The 17,634-nt window shown below is 39.9% G+C and overlaps 1 protein-coding gene across 2 annotated transcripts in view; it reads right to left on the reverse strand.

Annotated features, from left to right (window-relative positions):
* The window catches only part of RNF216 (ring finger protein 216), a 160,611-nt gene that overhangs the window by 115,934 nt on the left and 27,043 nt on the right, over positions 1 to 17,634 (reverse strand). The window contains exons 4-7 of one of the 2 annotated variants that reach the window (XM_044746461.2): positions 10,962 to 11,813; positions 9,413 to 9,489; positions 2,084 to 2,186; positions 779 to 943 (exon numbers count right to left, since the gene is read on the reverse strand). In XM_044746461.2, the coding sequence (XP_044602396.1) occupies positions 779 to 943; positions 2,084 to 2,186; positions 9,413 to 9,489; positions 10,962 to 11,813 (1,197 nt within the window). The remainder of the gene's footprint in view (positions 1 to 778; positions 944 to 2,083; positions 2,187 to 9,412; positions 9,490 to 10,961; positions 11,814 to 17,634) is intronic. The other variant, XM_044746462.2, reaches the window with a different exon arrangement.

Here is a 17,634-nt window from a genome sequence, read left to right on the forward strand (position 1 = left end):
GAGACCCAGTAGATGTTTTCACCACTAAAATAAGTCCACATTTGTTCGTCTTTTGGAGAAACAGCACAGTGTTTGCTGGGAATCACAAGAACTTCAGCGGGAGAAATGGATTTAGCGGCAGCAGGAGAGAGGAAGAGGAGCAAGCCAAGCACCTGCTGGTGCTCACTCTTCTGTCCTGGCTGACCGTGAAACAGCCCCATGCGGCGGGCTTCACTAAACAAGGCACGTTCCATTACCCACTAGGGACCAGCACCCTCCTAAGCCTTGAAACAGGGCCCTTAAGGGGAATCTTAGTTAGGGACCCTGGGGAAAAAACATTGGGAGCTTGCAGGAGCTGCCCACTCTCTTCTGAGGCAAACCACCACTCAGTGGACAGCGCTGAGCTCCCGGGCTCTTCATAGACTCTGCCTCAAGTAATCGAGAACTGGGCCACCCTGGGGAGGAGTGTGTGCTTTCCTCCCAGGAAGCCAATCAGGGAGGAGCAGCACTGGAATGTATCCTTCAACGTCTAGACATCCTGCACTCCACAGTAAAATTCATCACCCTCCACGTCTTTATGGTCAAACCAGAACTTCGCTGCTTCTCATCTATTGTTTGGCTTCACTCAGTACTTCCTGATCGGCAAACACCTCTGTCTATCTATCTTCACCCTGACCAACCCCTTAACTCCCTGCCATCATAAACCATCCCAATTTCCGCAAACTGAACTCTTCACTCTGTTATCACGGGAAGAAGCAGTCAAGAGCTGTGTCCCCACCAGGAAGACCAAGTACAGCACCTTTCGGGTGATTGCATAGTGTCCTTTGAGCTCATGCAGGGCCCACTTGATGTCCTGACTGCTGAGCATCTTGAAGTCGGCCATCAGGAGGTCAGCAGCTTGGATGAAGCAGCGCTGGTCAAGAGGAGCCAATTTAGAGTAGTCAAAAAAGTCTATTTTAGGCAACTGAAACGAGAGAGAGGGACAACATGAGAGGCCATATGGTGAACTCCCCTTGAAGGGGAAACCATCTGAAGAACTGGTTATTACAGAATAGAATAACCTCACTTGTACTCATAATTACTCTACAGAGATGTTATCAGCCTTGAATAGGGTGAAGAAATGGTGATTCAGGAAGGCTAAACAAGCTGTCTAGAGTCTGAAGGCTAGTTTTACTAGTTAGAACTAGTAAAAAAGTATGCCTGGGGATTTGAACCCAATCTTTTAGGCTACTTCTTTCCACAAAATGTTTAGAAAAAACTGATTTTTTTTCCTGCTACAGATCATGTGAGAGAGACAGTCAAAAGAATTTGTGGGGAGTAGAAGGAATGAGCAATAGACCCCAAAGAAGCAGCTCTGAACTAGTCTTTCCTTCAACCACTGAGCACACTGAATGCTAGTTTGGATCACAAATGAGGACAATAATTAAGATTTTTAAAAATCCAACTTTATATCTTGATATGGGATTTGGCTACACAGGTGTGTTTGCACTGTATATAAATCTCACAACAAAAGAGAAATTATAAACAGATATTGAACTCTAGACAATGATCTGCATGCTGAAGTACTTATGGGGGCAGGGTATTGATGTTTTTGCATTTACTGTGAAGTGAGTTATGAAATGAAATATAAGAGAGATGTGCTAATGGACAGAGGGATGGATATGTGACAAAGTGGACATGGTAAAACATTAACTTTCATTAGTATTGATGGTGGGTATATAGGTGATCAACGTAAAATTCTTTGGACTTTATGTTTGAAAATTTTCACACTAAAATGTTAAAAAAAAAAACACTAAAATGATACAAAGAACCCTGGCCCATCTTGTTTCATTTTAGGAACTTACTTTGTAGGATTAAAGATATGGAAGATTTGTTTAATTCTTTGTGGGGAAAGGGAAGACAGAGTTACAACAAAAGAAGTTAAATACGGAATTCAACGTTGCTCACATTCAGAAACCCACTGAAGTATAAATATATTCTAAAATCCTATTTTCCTGGACAGTCTTTAAAAATGTGTCCCGACAAAGCACACTATATTCCCATAAAGACGAAAAGAGCAGGGCACTTCCAGGTAGAGACTGCAAAACACGAGGACGACACTTGCCTTTGTCTCATCTTGGCTGGCAAGCAGGCTGCTACTGGGGTTGATAATGACTCTATCTTCTCTCTTTGGATAATCTGGATTTTCCAGAAGGAAATTACAAAGTCTGCGAAAATAATTGATGTTACTTTTACACTGCTTCTAAATCCCACACTTGCCCATTGATTCAAACGCAATGTCCAAAAAATAAAGTCCCTGGTGGCACATTACAATTGGCCTATCAAAGAATTAAAATGCTTGCAGATCAGAAAAATAAAACAAATAGACAAATGAAAGATTATTATATTGAATTTCTCTTTTTGCTTGCTAGTTTAAAAAGCAATAAACATACTGATGAATGCACACTCCTCTCAAGTTTTTCTATTAGTTGGGTGTCAATGTAATGAAGTCACTGAAGTTTTTACTGGTTGATCTGTATAGAACTGGAGAATTTAGATGGAAAGTATCTATCGTCTGTCAGGAAAACTGTAACAAATAAGGGGTGGGAAAAAGTGTGTATTCACATTCACCATTAAAAATGGTTTCTAAGAGAGCTAATAAATGGAACAGAAAAGAATGTTAACTCATTAAGACTTTTTGTAACCCTACAGTGATATAAATCCCTATGAGTGATTTAAGTGCTGCTCAGTTTACTTAGCTAACCGCAAGGCTCAAGGAACAGACCATGTTTGCTTAAGAACAGACTCTGTACCAAACCCATAGCCCTGTGTCTTTGTCACTACTATGAAATACTTCAAAGGTAAGGATATAGAGAGCAAGATGACACACACGGATGTATCACCACCCAGATTTAACGAATGTTAACTAGCAAAGTTCTCCACCCTATAACCACCAAGTAAGGCAACCAAGTGTGCTCTTGGGATGATTCCAGTGACGAGGACAGCCTGGGTGGTGTGCAGCATGACCCACTTCGGAAGCGAGAAAGCTTCTCGGCTCTCAAGGCCAGGGGGGCTCCCCCTCTCCTCCATCCCTCTTCCTTCTCTTGCTCCTGCAGATTCTTAGGATGACTCCACCCCTTCGTAGATGCCCCACGTATGACTCTCACCTCTCTTCTTCCCAGGTCTCTCCTGTCCACTGTCAATACTGGAGCCTCTAACAGTAAGACAGGTCCAGCAGGAAGAGGACAGAAAAAGTGCTCTCCTCCAGCTCCTCTTCTCACCCAGAGGCCAATGTTTGGGGACCAAAAAAATGTGGAGACACACTTCTGCAACCCCCGGAGGACTCTCAGCACTGGCCTGACTGCCAAGCCCCCTCCTCATTCTGTTCCAGGTCTGGTCAGCACACCTCAACACCATTTTCTTCACCACCACTTCCAGGAGGCCCAAATGCTTCTTTTCTCCAAGCTCTCCTCTTCCTCACGACCATGCCCAGTCTACTGGTATACAATTATATATATATAATTGTATATATAATTATACACAATGTTACTTTTACACTGCTTCTAAATCCCACTCGGAGGGGAAAAATCCCATCTTCCCACGTTATAGTTGTAGCAAGGAGAGACGCCCCTAGTCAAGAAATCTGAGCACATCTCTCTTTAAAGCCACGGTCACTGACGGTGATTCTTTGTTCTAGTACAACTAATCAACACTGTAGGTTACACAGATCTTTGAAGGCTGACCTGAAAATAAGCCACCATTAAGAATCCAGTATTGGGCCAGCCCCAGTGGCCTAGATCAGCGCACTCTGTTCCTGCGGCCTGGAGTCAGTTCCTGGGCATGGACCTGTACCACTCGTCTGTTAGTGGCCATGCTGTGGCAGTGGCTCACATACAAAAAGAGGAAGACTAGCAGCAGATGTGAGCTGATGGTAAATCTTACTAAGCAAAAAAAAAAAAAAAAAAAGAAGAAGAATCCAGTATCTGTGGGGAAAGGCCTGGAGTTCCAATAACTCCTTTCACATGCACACCTGGACTGACTACAAACCAAGTGCAATGTAAACCATTACAAAACTTGCCTGTTTATAATGTTCTGCTAAGTGTGGCTACCACAGCCAACAAACTGCCAGATACCAGGAATTTGGAGAAAGATAAAAAGGTCAAATAGTAAAGAATTTTCTTTGACAGAATGGCCAACCATGAGTTGAGCCAGTGGTCTCCAGGTGGGGTGCCTGGAAGGTGACCTGCTAGAGTGCTGGAAGAAAGTATTGACTTCTAGTTCTATTTTTAAAAATCTCACCCTTTAAAATTTTCTATTTTTTTGTATTTTCTAAAGTACATGATACAGAACTACAGTATAATGATACAGAAGTAGAATAGTGGGGATAATTTCTGGAAAAACCCCCACATTTTAGGGGTTCTCTTCTTACCAATTCCTTCTGTATTTTCAACAATGTTAAGAACCTCACACATTGAAATGCTGCAAGATGTGGAATTCCGCATGGCAGAAATCAGAGGCTCTCACTTTCAACTGTCAAAATTCATTGCTACTTTAAAGATTTTTTTTTTTAATTTTTCCTTTCTCTCCCAAAGCCCGCCGGTACATAGTTGTCCATTTTTAGTTGTGGGTCCTTCTAGTTGTGGCATGTGGGACACCGCCTCAGCATGGTCTGATGAGTGGTGTCATGTCCGCACCCAGGATTCGAACTGAGAAAACCCTGGGCCGCTGAAGCGGAGTGTTCGAACTTAACCACTCGCCCACAGGGCCGGTCCCCCATTGCTATTTTAGTACCTTCTCTACCCGTACCAGGAGAACTTTCCCAGAGGTTAAATGACATTCAGTGGCACATGCAATTATGGACAAAGTTCCCCTCTACAGAAATAAGCTACAACCCAATACATTAAAACTTACAGTCTGGGGCAAAGGCAGTGGGAGGCTCGTCTGAATTCACCTCGCCCCACCTGGTTACATCATTTCACGCTTGATCTGACCCGACAAGCTAAAGGGGCTCCAGAAAGCACTCTTCCAAGCACACAAGGTGAGTATTCCAAGCTTTTATTCTTTAGATAGTTGTGGTGCCTTGATCCAATTTAAGTTGCACCAGAGATGACTGAAAAGTCTTAGCCAATTCACGACAGAGTACCATCACAGGAGCTTCTCTGGTGGGCAGGCCCCTCCTGCTAACGTGACCAGCTGGTTACGGCCACAGGTGATTTAAAGACTGCACATAAGGTGATTGAGTCAGCTACGCAAACTCCCAGCCTGCTCAGCTCTGCTCCAGGCCTGCTTTTGGCTCTACGTTAACAACATTTAGCTTAGCTGTGGGAATTAACTTAGTGCCAGAGTCCGGGGACACAAGGAAAGTGGTGTCAGGAACATCAGACGGTATAAAAGATGCAATACAATTACTGTACATTCACAAGGATTTTTCTGTGTTTAAGAATGAATATTTACGGGGCTGGCCCCGTGGCCGAGTGGTTAAGTTCGCGCGCTCCGCTGCAGGCGGCCCAGTGTTTCGTTGGTTCGAATCCTGGGTACGGACATGGCACTGCTCATCAAACCACGCTGAGGCAGCGTCCCACATGCCACAACTAGAAGGACCCACAATGAAGAATATACAACTATGTACGGGGGGCTTTGGGGAGAAAAAGGAAAAAATAAAATCTTTAAAAAAAAAAAGAATGAATATTTACTTCTGAGTGATGCAAAAGGCAGAGAGTCAGTGAGTTCCTAGAGAAAAGGATATATATGAGACTCGGGAGGTAGGAAAACAGAATCACCACAGAATCTGTCAATTTGATCACATTTTACTGATATTTTACAGACAACTAATCTTGCAGACATTTTTAAAAAATAATATGTTCACCTGCAGAATGACACGGAAACAAAGTATACTAAATTTCTGAAGGGTTACTTTAATGTTTACTATAAATTATTCAAAAATATTTAGCCTTGGTATTTCCTATTCAAATCGTATTTTGTAACTAAATGTGCAAGGTTTATACTTTATCATTTATATTTTCTAAAATGAACAAACAAGTACTATGTTTTATAATCAGGAAAACATTTAAAAGAAAGGAACTCAAGGAGAAAAGAGAAGGAGTAAACAATTTACATAGGAAGGAAATACAGTTAGTAAACAAACATGAAAAACGCCACATAGCCAATTATCAAAGAAATGTTACCTAAAATATTAGATTACTCTATGCCTAGTTAACAAAAACATCACTACTCCTCAATACTGCTGAGGAATTATTAAAGCAATTCACACACATCTCCAACATCAACTGGTATAACTCCACTGGAAAGCTCTTTGGAATGTGTTTCCAGGACCATGGATTTATAATCCTCGACTCCAAATTTTAAATTTTAAGGCTTCAGGATGTGATATATAATAAAAAAAAAAGGAAAAGGGTATAGGTAGAATAATGCTCATCAGAACACTAGTGAAAACTACGAACAAAGTATTTAACAAAGAGGAAAATTCAATAGAATAACTGTTATTAAAGGTGACCATTATTAACACCATGAAGAAAAAAAAGGGAAAACACTTTTTACTTAACATTATTTCATAAACGAGACACCCAAAATTGTATTTACCTGATGAAAAAATTATGTTTTCATTTTAAGAAGAACTAAAAGGGTACATAAAAATAAAATCTGTTGTTTTTTATTTGAGTGAAAGTCTAGGAGATATTTTTCATTGTAAAAAGGTAGTTACTTCTGCTTAATTTTGCTGTGAATCTAAAACTGCTCTACACATTAAGTTTATTAATTAAAAATAATGTAGCTAATGTCATGTTGTTTACATACTCAAAAAAAATTACTTTAAAAGCTTAGAATAAAATAGCACTTGCACTTTTAGTAATGGCAGACCAATCCTCTCAAATGAGAAACAAGACCAAAAATAAAAAAACAAAACAAACAATTTCTGCTGGAAGGTATCCAGAGGATTACCTCCACAGGACGGTGAAGCAGCCCAAACTGGTGAAGACTGGCGCTCAGGAGGCCCGCAGAAGCACCCTCATGGCTGCTTTATCTGTGACAGCCAAACGTGGAAAGAACCCAAATGTCCATCAAAAGTAGAGGGAAAATGTAATCACAGTATTTCGATATAAACGGAATACGGCCCAGCAATGAAAATGCCTGAATGTACTTATACCCAGCATGGACGAACCTCACAAACATAATGCTGAGTGAAAGAAGCCAGTCACACAAGAATGAAGACTACATAAAATCTTCATAAAGTGTTCAAAGATGGGGGCAATGTTGTATTTTTTGAAGATTTCTAGGTGGCTGTTACACGAATGTTTGATTTATGATAAATTATTAAGCTGTATATCTTTTTGTACATTTTTCTGTATGTGTATTATAGTCCACAACAAAAAAGGTTTCAAAAGTCACACACAAATCCCGAATATGGAGGGAAGGCTTGAGAAGAGTAAATAAATGGCATGTAAAATAACAAAATGGCTTGCTTTTCCTGCAGTTCGGAAGATTAAGTACCCAGGCAGTCAGTCTCCCACTGAAAAATGAAAAATGCTAAATGAAATATTAAAATAAAACTTTTTGGAGAAATGACAGATTCCAGATTTGGGGCAGAGAAGTTCCAAGTAAGCCTGGGGCAACTTGGTATATTAGAAAGCAAGGAAGTGCTCAAATTAACGAGGTCATGCCAAAAAGACACACACGCATCTTAAGAGGCTCCTACTGGTCAAATTTAGGATAATTCAGCATTGAAAAGAAAAATGACTTTAACTGATAGAACACCACTTATACAAAACCTTTATGTCCACAGTGATTAAAAAAAAAAAGAAACAGCAAGAGGAAGTAAAAAGGTAAAATCTTCCTTATAACAGAATGCCAGATAATAATCTAGGTGGTGGCTATATGGGTGCTCATTGTACAGTCTTTCAACTTTTTTTTTTTTTCCTGAGGAAGATTCACCTGAGCTAACATCCACTGCTAATCTTCCTCTTTTTGTATGTGAGCTGCTGTCACAGCATGGCCACTGACAGATGAGTGGTGTAGGTCTGCATCTGGGAATCGAACCCAGGCTGAAGAAGTGGGGTGTGCCAAACTTAACCACTAGGCCACTGGGGCAGCCCCAGTCTTTCAATTTTTTATGTTAAAAAATATTGGGGGGAAAAAATCAGTGACAGTAAAAAAAAGTAAGTGGGGGACTGTTCTAGATTAAGAAGCTAGAGAGAAACAAATACATACATTAGGAATCCTTGATTCGATCCTCATTTAAAACCTGAAACAGTGGCTGCCTCTGGACCAAGGGGGACAGACAAGGCTGCTGTGGGCACTAACAGTGTCTGTACGAATTAGAATACCTCCTCCAGGCTGATCTGGGAAAGGGGGCCCTTCCCTCTTCGTCATGGCAGGGTTTAGCTCCCATTTGCACCCTTGACTGAGTAGCCAAGTAGAGGATACAATTTTTGAGGACAGAGGTTTAGGATATGACCTCTTTCATTTAATTAAAACAATCTGTATTAATTAATTGAAAATCTGATTAATTTCAATACTCTACTGTTCTTCACAAATTTACAACTATTTCACCTCTGCAGACTAGGAGGGGAAAGAGTATAAGAGGAAGAGACTTATGTTTCATTTTGTATTCTTTGGGACACAATTTTTAAAAAACATATTTATGATTTTTATAATAAAAACTAAAGAAACACTTCCATACATTTCTCCAAACAGGCAGAGTGGTTGCAGAACACTTTCTGTTACAAATATAGGGAAGAAAATATCTTTTAACATCCTGATCAAAACATAGGTAGTATCAATGCTCAGAATTAACTAAACATCTTAATTCCATAACCATGCAGGATTCTATAAGATCCCAGAAACAAAGAGTATAAGACTAAAATTAGAACTCTCAACACAATCATTAAAAAAAGACATATGCTGGGCTGCCCCGTGGCTGAGCGGTTAAGTTCGCGGGCTCCGCTTTGGTGGCCCAGGGTTTCGCCGGTTTGGATCTTGGGCGTGGACATGACACTGCTCATCGGGCCATGCTGAGGCGGTGTCCCACATGCCACAACTACAAGGACCCACAACTAAAAATACACAACTATGTACTGGGGGGCTTTGGGGAGAAAAAGGAAAAATAAAATCTTTAAAAAAAAACGACATATGCTAAGTGAAATACATCAGTCAGAAAAGGACAAATACTGTAGTCACATTCATAGAGACAGAAAGTACAATGGCGGTTTCCAGGGGCGGGGGGTTGTATGGTGAGTTAGTGTTTAATGGGGACAAAGTTTACATTTGGGAAGATGAAAAATCATGGAGATGGATGGTTGTAATGGCTGTGCAAAAATGTGAGTATATTTAATGCCACGGAACTGCACAAATAAAAATGATTAACATGGTAAACTTGTACGTTATGTATATTTTACCACAATAAAAAAAAGAAAGAAAAAAGACATGGTGGTATACTTACACATTCAAATCATAATAATTCTTCAAATGAATTATTTCCTCAATATACCCATTTGCTACATCTGGAAATCTTGCTTCCTGGAAAGGAATTAAAAACATTATATTTCATCACTAAAGGGTTTCAAATTGCAATAAAAACCAGATGGCAAGAAAGTATATAAGGGGCCAGCCCCACGGCTGAGTGGTTAAGTTACCACACTCCGCTTTGGCAGACAGGGGTTCGCCGGTTCAGAACCTGGGTCAGACCTACATACCACTCATGAAGCCACACTGTGGTGGCATCTCACATAGAACTAGAATGACTTACAACTAGGATATAAAACTACGTACTGGGGCTTTGGGGAGAAAAAAAAAAAAAGAGGAAGACTGACCCTGAGCTAATATCTGTTGCCAATCTTCAAAAAAAAAAAAAAGTATATAAAATAACTAAAGACTGGAAAAGGGCTGTAAAACAGGTTTGTGTCCAGCTTAAACTCTACATGAAGTGCCCAGATTTATCTGCCTCCGTAGAATACAGACCTAGAAAGGTCCCTAGAGATCACCTGGTCCTCTGCCCTCCTTCTGCATGATTATTCTTCATTCTTTCAATTAATATCGAACATCTCTGCCCAGGCAGAGGGAGTCCAAAGATGAACAAAGCGCCACCTAGTGCCTACCTTCAAGAAGCACACGACCTAGTGGGCCAGGTGAAGACAACCCAGGGCAAGAAGGGTTCAGAGACTATTTAAAGGCAAACAGCAGCCAAGCCAGGACATAAAGACCTGCATTACTTTGCAGATGAGTGCTGTCCAATAAAACTTTGTACAGTAATGGAAATGTTCTCCTCTGTGCTTTCCCATACGGCAGTACTTCAGCCCCATGTGGCTAGTGAGCACCTAAAAATGTGACTTGTGCCAGACAGTCACTTAAAAATGGAAAATTTGGGGCTGGCCCCGTGGCCGAGTGGTTAAGTTCGTGTGCTCCGCTGAAGGCGGCCCAGTGTTTCGTTGGTTCGAATCCTGGGCGCGGACATGGCACTGCTCATCAAACCATGCTGAGGCAGCATCCCACATGCCACAACTAGAAGGACCCACAACGAAGAATATACAGCTATGTACTGGGGGGCTTTGGGGAGAAAAAGGAAAAAATAAAATCTGTAAAAAAAAAAAAACGGAAAATTTAAAAATGGAATTTTTACATTTTAAATTGTAAGACATTTAAATTTAAACAACCACATGAGGCTACCACAATGGACAGTGTAGCTCTAGGTGGATCTGCTTTAAGGGTTTGAATGTGGAGTTAACTTTTTAAAAAGTGAGGGGACTGCTTAGCACCAGAGCACCCATGATCTGCAGCTGGAATCCCAAAGGACTTGCTGGGGAGTTAAGGATGGATTAAGGAATCCTGATTCAACTTTCACGTCTTCAGAGTTTCTCTCCTTCTAGTCTATCTATCTAGCTATATAGCCCTTAGGAAAATGAAGTCCACACACACAAATAATGTTTTTGCAATAAAAGAAAACTCAAAATATTCAGCTTTTATAACTATTTACTTAATAAAACAAAACTTACTGTTTCTTTCACTAATAGTGCAACAAGTTCTTGATCTACTTCAGTAGCTTCTTGCCCCCAAAGGTTTTCCAAATTGGGTTCCTGAGATCCTCGCAGTGGAAAGGCTGGACCTGGCTCTTCATCATCTATTGCTAACTGCTGGTCTTCGAGCTCGCCTAGAGGATGGGCAGGCTGAGGAGAAGAAGGGCCTGGAATCCCATCCTGCTGGGGTTCTGGTCTTGGAAAAGCCGGCCTTGGAAAAGCTGGCCCTGGAGGCTCATGCTGATACAACAACGGGCGCAGCTCTGCTTCAGGCTGCCGCTCCTGAGGAACAACCTGGTTTGTTATCTCATGGGGCTGCTGGTTCAGGGACTGGAAGTAAGGATGGTCTAACCAGCAGTCTTCTTCGATGGCCTGATCATCGAGGACAGAAGTCGCTTCTCCGAGGTTTGATGACAGCTCTGAGTCTTCAGATGACTGGTTCTGAGTGTCCAAAGGATCGCTTTCTGGAAAAAGAAGGCTACCTTCTTCCAAGATAATGATTTTCTGCTCTGATCTGGGGTTGACAACGTCATTTGCTGCTTGATTATGACTTGGTCCAGGCTTGGGCTCTCTCTCTGTTTGGCCACTTGGCTTGATGAATTCCGAAACTCCAGGAGGCCCAAGATCCAGAAATTCACTGTAGTCATCCTCAGAATCATCCTGTGCCCCAGAATCAAACAATGAGCTATTACACACTGAAAAATAGCCGTTTTTATCTGATTCAAAGGCTGCTCTAGACTTTTTAGGCCTTTCTTCTCCCAATCTTTTGAGATCTTGCCACTGGGCAGCTGGTTTGATGAGATTGGGTCGTGATGTCTGAGGTTTACTTGTCTAAGAAAAAATGAAATTTTAATAATAATTCAATTTCTTTCCTATGTCTATGCCTCCATAAGTACTTATACTGAGCTTCTGAGATAGAATAGGAAAGAAACAAAAACAAAACACCCTCCCCAACAAAACCTATTCTTCACATTTATCTCAACATTTGATCACACTACAGTCACTAAAGAATCAAAGCAGTCACTCGGAGACTGAAGCCTGTAATTTCACCTGAGACCACGAAAACAAAAATTACTGCATAGTATAGGAAATAATGAGAGAATGACAACACAATAGAGGAATGAGAAAATGGCCAATAAACATATGAAATGAATCTAAATCTCATTAGCAATCAGCAAAATGCAAATTAAAACAAGATTTTTTCCCCCCCATAAGACTGACAAATTTTCTAGTTAGATGATATCAAACATTGATAAGGATGTGGGAAAACTCTTACACTGCCATTCACTGCTGGTGAATTTAGAAGAGCAATTTGGCATTATTTATTAAAATAAAAAATGTATATCCTTATGATGTATCAATACCACTTTTCCATATCTAGTCTACAAACCTTTATGTACCTAAATGGGGCCTATACAGGATATTCACCACCACGTTGCTTATAACATAAAAAGAAAAAAATTGGAGACATTCTAAATTTTGTCCCTAACAGAATAGTTAAGTAAACTACTACTTATCTGCTCTATTAAATACTCCCCAATTCCTCTCCCAGAAAGAGGCAGCTCACCACCTACCGAAATGGAAAGCTCACCAAGAAATGTCATTAAGTGAAGAACACTTGCAAAATAATACATACAGAGAGTGATTTTACTTATTTAAAAAAAAAAATCAAAGCAAACATAAACATAACCAATTATAAATGCATATATATGTACTCACACATGTGCACGCTCATACACACACACACACAAATTCAAAGAAAAAGATCTGGAAGGATATATGCCGAGCTGATAACAACAGTTCCTCTGGAAATCCCTGAGGAGGGAGAATCTGGTGACGTTATACTTTAGTTTTATCTGAATTGTTTCAATTTCTACAGCGAAGGTAATCACGTGTTACCTGTAAATTTAAAAAACTGAAAACAGATGTCCAATTTTAAGGTAGCAGAATCAAGATGCCTCTAATACTTCTCTCCTCTGAAATCACACCAATCCAGGGAAGAGAATGAGACACAGAAGTGAGTATCTTTGATGAAACCAGCAGACATCTGCAATCTCAAATCACAATGTATATGAGGAGGACCTGATAAACGCAGGGAGGGAAGTACAGCCACAGATTTCAGGCAAGGCAGAGAAAGCTTCAGAGAGGCAGAGTTTTCAAAGTAGATGGTGTGCCCTGGGGGGAAAACCCAGCAATCTCATGTGTGGAACAATGGGAACCTCCACGCCATCTGGCAGCAAGGCGTTTTTGAGGTTAGACTGAGTGAGGACATACATCTCTCTGCTGGAGGCAGGCTGTCAGTGAGGAAGGATGGAGAGAGGCAGGATGCAGAGAACTCTGAACTGGGCTGCTCTGGAATGGCAATCTTTGCTGGCTGGTAAGAAGAATATTATCACTGTGAATTTGTGGATTTTTTTATTCAACATGTTACAAACCATCACTTTTATTCTTCTTTTTGATTCTCAAATTGCCCGAGTTGGGTTACCTGGGGCTCCTTGGATCCAGCTCCTTGTCCTGACAAATGCTGGTCATTCCTTGAGTCTTTCTTTACTGTGCAGCACAAGAGAATGTCCCAGGCTCATCCTGTCCCCACTCCGGAATCAGTCATTTCTCCAAACTCACAGTGATACTAAAAACTACGTGTATGGGGGTGGTGGAGTGGTGCTGAAGGAAAGCTCTTTTTTTTTTTTACAGAAAAATTATAACCAATGAATTTAGAAACAAGTGTTGAAAATCACAATTTTATAGTAACTGTTATAACTGACTGAGGCAAAGATCTTTGGGTGAAAGTTGTTGGGGAATGGGGAGTCACACAGTTTCAAAATTTCACCCCACGGATTACTTATTACTGATGAACGGGGAAACTTTTCTTTGCAATGGAGAAACATGGCAGACCCATCTTAACCAAGAGATTAAAACCGAGAGGACCAATTGAGGGACAAACCGCCATCATGCATCACCTGGTGAGAACCAGTGTGATGGACATGGCCTCATCCATGCAGCGTTCCTGCTGAAAACATCCAGCCTGCATCAGATGGCGTAGAAGCAGCCACACTACGTGGAGGCACGTTCCGTAGAACAGCTGGCCTGGACCCTTCACAAATGCGGATGGCACGAACGACCAAAACAAGACTCAGAAAGCTGTAGAGCTGTTTTACATTAGAGGAGACTAAAGAGACATGGCAGCTAAATGCAAAGTATGGTCACTGATTAGACCCTGCATTAAAAAATATACGTGTAAGGCTAAAGAAACAATAAAAAAGAAAAAGGCTAAATAAATATAAATGCATGTGTGCAAACACCCCCTCCCCCCAACACACACACAGCCACTGTGATGAGGAGAATTCCTGCTAGCCAAGAAGAGTGCTTGAGCCCGTCTCCAACATAACCGCCTACAAAGAGCTGGTTCAGGAAAATTCAACTACATTCAAACCTGAGTGATGATAAAAAATAACCAGCAGAGAAACTATATAAAGATACCTAATTATTAAAAAAAGAAGAAATGGTAGATGAGTAACACATACCAGAAAAGTACTACACAGTGGATGAAATAATGACAAAACACAGAAACAAGAACACAGAGAAGCGACAAAATAATTATCTCTTTAGTAGAAACATTTTTAATCTTTCTTTTTTTTAGAAATAAGGTGACAATAAAAGGTTGGGAAATAAGGTAACCATCAAAAGTGGAGAAGATGGGGGTCAACACATACACTTAAACCTGACAAATCAACTTACATATGTAAGGACAGCATGTGAAAGTATAAAGTAACTACCAGAAGAACTAAAAAGAATAAAACTAAAGATAAAAACCTTTAAATTATCAGCAAGAACACACTCTCTCAATATGAAAACCTCAAAGATGCAGGGAACAAAGTGAAAGATTATTTTTTAAAGCGATAAAAATATAAAGCATATTAAACACTATGAGAGAACTAAAAACAAACTATGTTGGTCACACTAATAAATATAAATGAGATCAATTCACCTATTAAATTTAAGTCTCTTTAAATAGAACCACTAGGCAAAACTCAACTACATAATTAAAAGTTACTGCAACTCAAGTGATTCAGAAAGCATATGAATAAAGACACAAAAATGGACTTCTGATTCCAGTAATGACATGCTAGATCATTAAGATCAACCCTTCTGTTGTGTAAAAGCAGAAAATCTAGTCAAAATATCAAAGCAAAACCAAAACATCTACTCAAAGACCTCAGAGATACTGGGGGACAAGGTCCAGGATGAAGAAATCCAACAAAACGAGCCCCAGACTGGGGTACTTTTCTCCTACAGATCCATCTGCCAATTCCAGACCTGGCTGAAGAATGAGAAGATGAACAAAACTTCTAATACAGTCATTGAGGAGGTAAAGGCACAAAAGCTGGAATATGAGAACACAGCATGGGGAAGGGTTCTGGTAAATCTCAAGCTCTAGGGTGAGTCCTTGAAGGGTTGCACCACTGAAGTAAGGGTGAACTGGAAATGTGCTGGACTTTCCAGGAACTGAATCCTTGTCCTGACAGTTTAAATCCCTGAATCGGTGATTGCTGGTCTCCCTAATTCTCTCCAAGAGAAGATGGGGGCCCTCTCTAAGAACAACATCAGCATCTAAAACCTCAAAATTTTCATATACAATAATGACTACCGTGGAATAAAAAATAACCAGGCATGTAAGAAACTGATGCAACATAACAGAAAACCAAACCAAGAGAAATAACAGACAACAGAAATAAACCTACAGAAGTTTCAAATAGTAAACTTACCAGACATGGATTCTAAAATAACATCCTTAGCATGTTTAAGGAAATAAAAGACTAGACTGAGAATTTTAGCAGAGAATTAGAAATTGTTGGAAAGAAAGAAAAATAAAAGAACCAATCAAATGGAAATTCCAGAATGGAAAAATATAGTAATTGAGGTTAGGCATCAAGGGATGGGTGGAAAGCACTTTAAATAAACACAGATGAAGAGACAATAGTGAAGCGAAAGACAAGTCAGAATAAAATAGCCAGAATAAGGCATAGAGACACAAAATGACTGAAAATTAGATAAGAGACTAGAAGACAGAAAGAATACAGTGAAAAGGGTTTTTTCTTATCAACTTGTAATTGGAGTTCTAGAAGAAGAGAGGAGAGATAAGATGCAATATTTGAAGACAAAATACAAACATTCAAGGACAGTGGCTTGATTTTAGTTTTGAAGATCTCAGCAGGATGAATTAAAATACCCAAACAATAGAAACTTAGCTATGGGGGCCAGCCCCATGGCCAAGCGGTTAAGTTCTCACACTCTGCTTCAGCGGCCTGGAGTTCACTGGTTCGCATCCTGGGTGCAGACCTATGGATCGCTCATCAAACCACACTGTGGCAACATCCCACACAGAAGAACTAGAAAAACCTACACCTAGGATATACAAATACGTACTGGGGCTTTGGGGAGGAGAAAAAAAAGAGGAAGACTGGCAACAGATGTTAACTCAGGGCCAATCTTCCTCACAAAAAAAAAAAAAAAAAGAAAAAAGAAACTTAGGTAGCATACAAAGACTGCAAAAATCAAATACAAAAATAAATTCTTAAAAGCAGCACTACACACTGTTTTCAATAGAAAAAAATAAGACCAAATGATTTTTCAACAGAAAAATGGAAGCCAGAAAATACTGGAATCTTCCTAGTGTTCAAAGAAAATAACTGCCACATGTAATTTTATACTCAATGAAAACATCAAATTTACTGTAAAGGAAATCCTAAAGAGTGTTCTTTAGGTAGAAGAAAAATCATCTCAGTTTAAGGCAGAGGTGCAGAAAGGAATGAAGAACAAAAAAGGTCAATATTTGGAGAAGGCAAAGTGAATACTGACTATATAAAACAAAAAACATACTATAAGGTTTTTAAAAAATGTATACAGAATTGAAATACATTTTTAAGAAAACAGTATTTCAGTCAGGAGGTGAATAAATAGAGTTAAAGTGTTTTAAAGTCTTTACATTATCCAGGATGAGTTTAAAGCACTAATTTATACTAATGTTGAGACCTCTATGACGTGAGGAAGCCTGACCTAGCCCTTAAGATAGATCATATATATTAGACATGACATCAAAAACAAGTGACAAAGGAAAAAATAAACTGAATTTCAAAGTTTAAAACATTGGTACTTCAAAGAACACTATCAAAAAAGTGAAAACACAATTCACAGAATGAGAGAAAATGTCCACAAATCAGATATCTGATAAAGGTATCCAGAATATATAAAGTATATAGTATCCAGAATACAGAAAGATTCAATAATAAAAAGACAACCCACTTTAAAAATGGGCTGCACAGGATTTGCACAGACTTTTCCCCAAAGAAGATATACAAATGGCCAATAAGGACATCAAAAAAGGCTTAGTATCTTTAGCTACAGGGAAATGCAAATCAAAACCATAATGAGATACCACTTCATACTCACAAGGATGGCTATACAAAGAAGATGATAACAATTGTCGGCAAGAATACGGAGAAACCGGAACCCCTGTACACTGCCAGCGGGAATGTAAAATGGTGCAGCTGCTAAGGAAAACCGTCTGGAAGAATGCAGTGCAGTTACCACAGGATCCAGCAATTCCATTCCTAGGTACGTACCTGCTATGGTCTGAATGTTTGCGTCTCCT

This window comes from Equus asinus, chromosome 14 (genome assembly GCF_041296235.1).
Source record: "Equus asinus isolate D_3611 breed Donkey chromosome 14, EquAss-T2T_v2, whole genome shotgun sequence".
Classification (NCBI taxonomy): domain Eukaryota; kingdom Metazoa; phylum Chordata; class Mammalia; order Perissodactyla; family Equidae; genus Equus; species Equus asinus.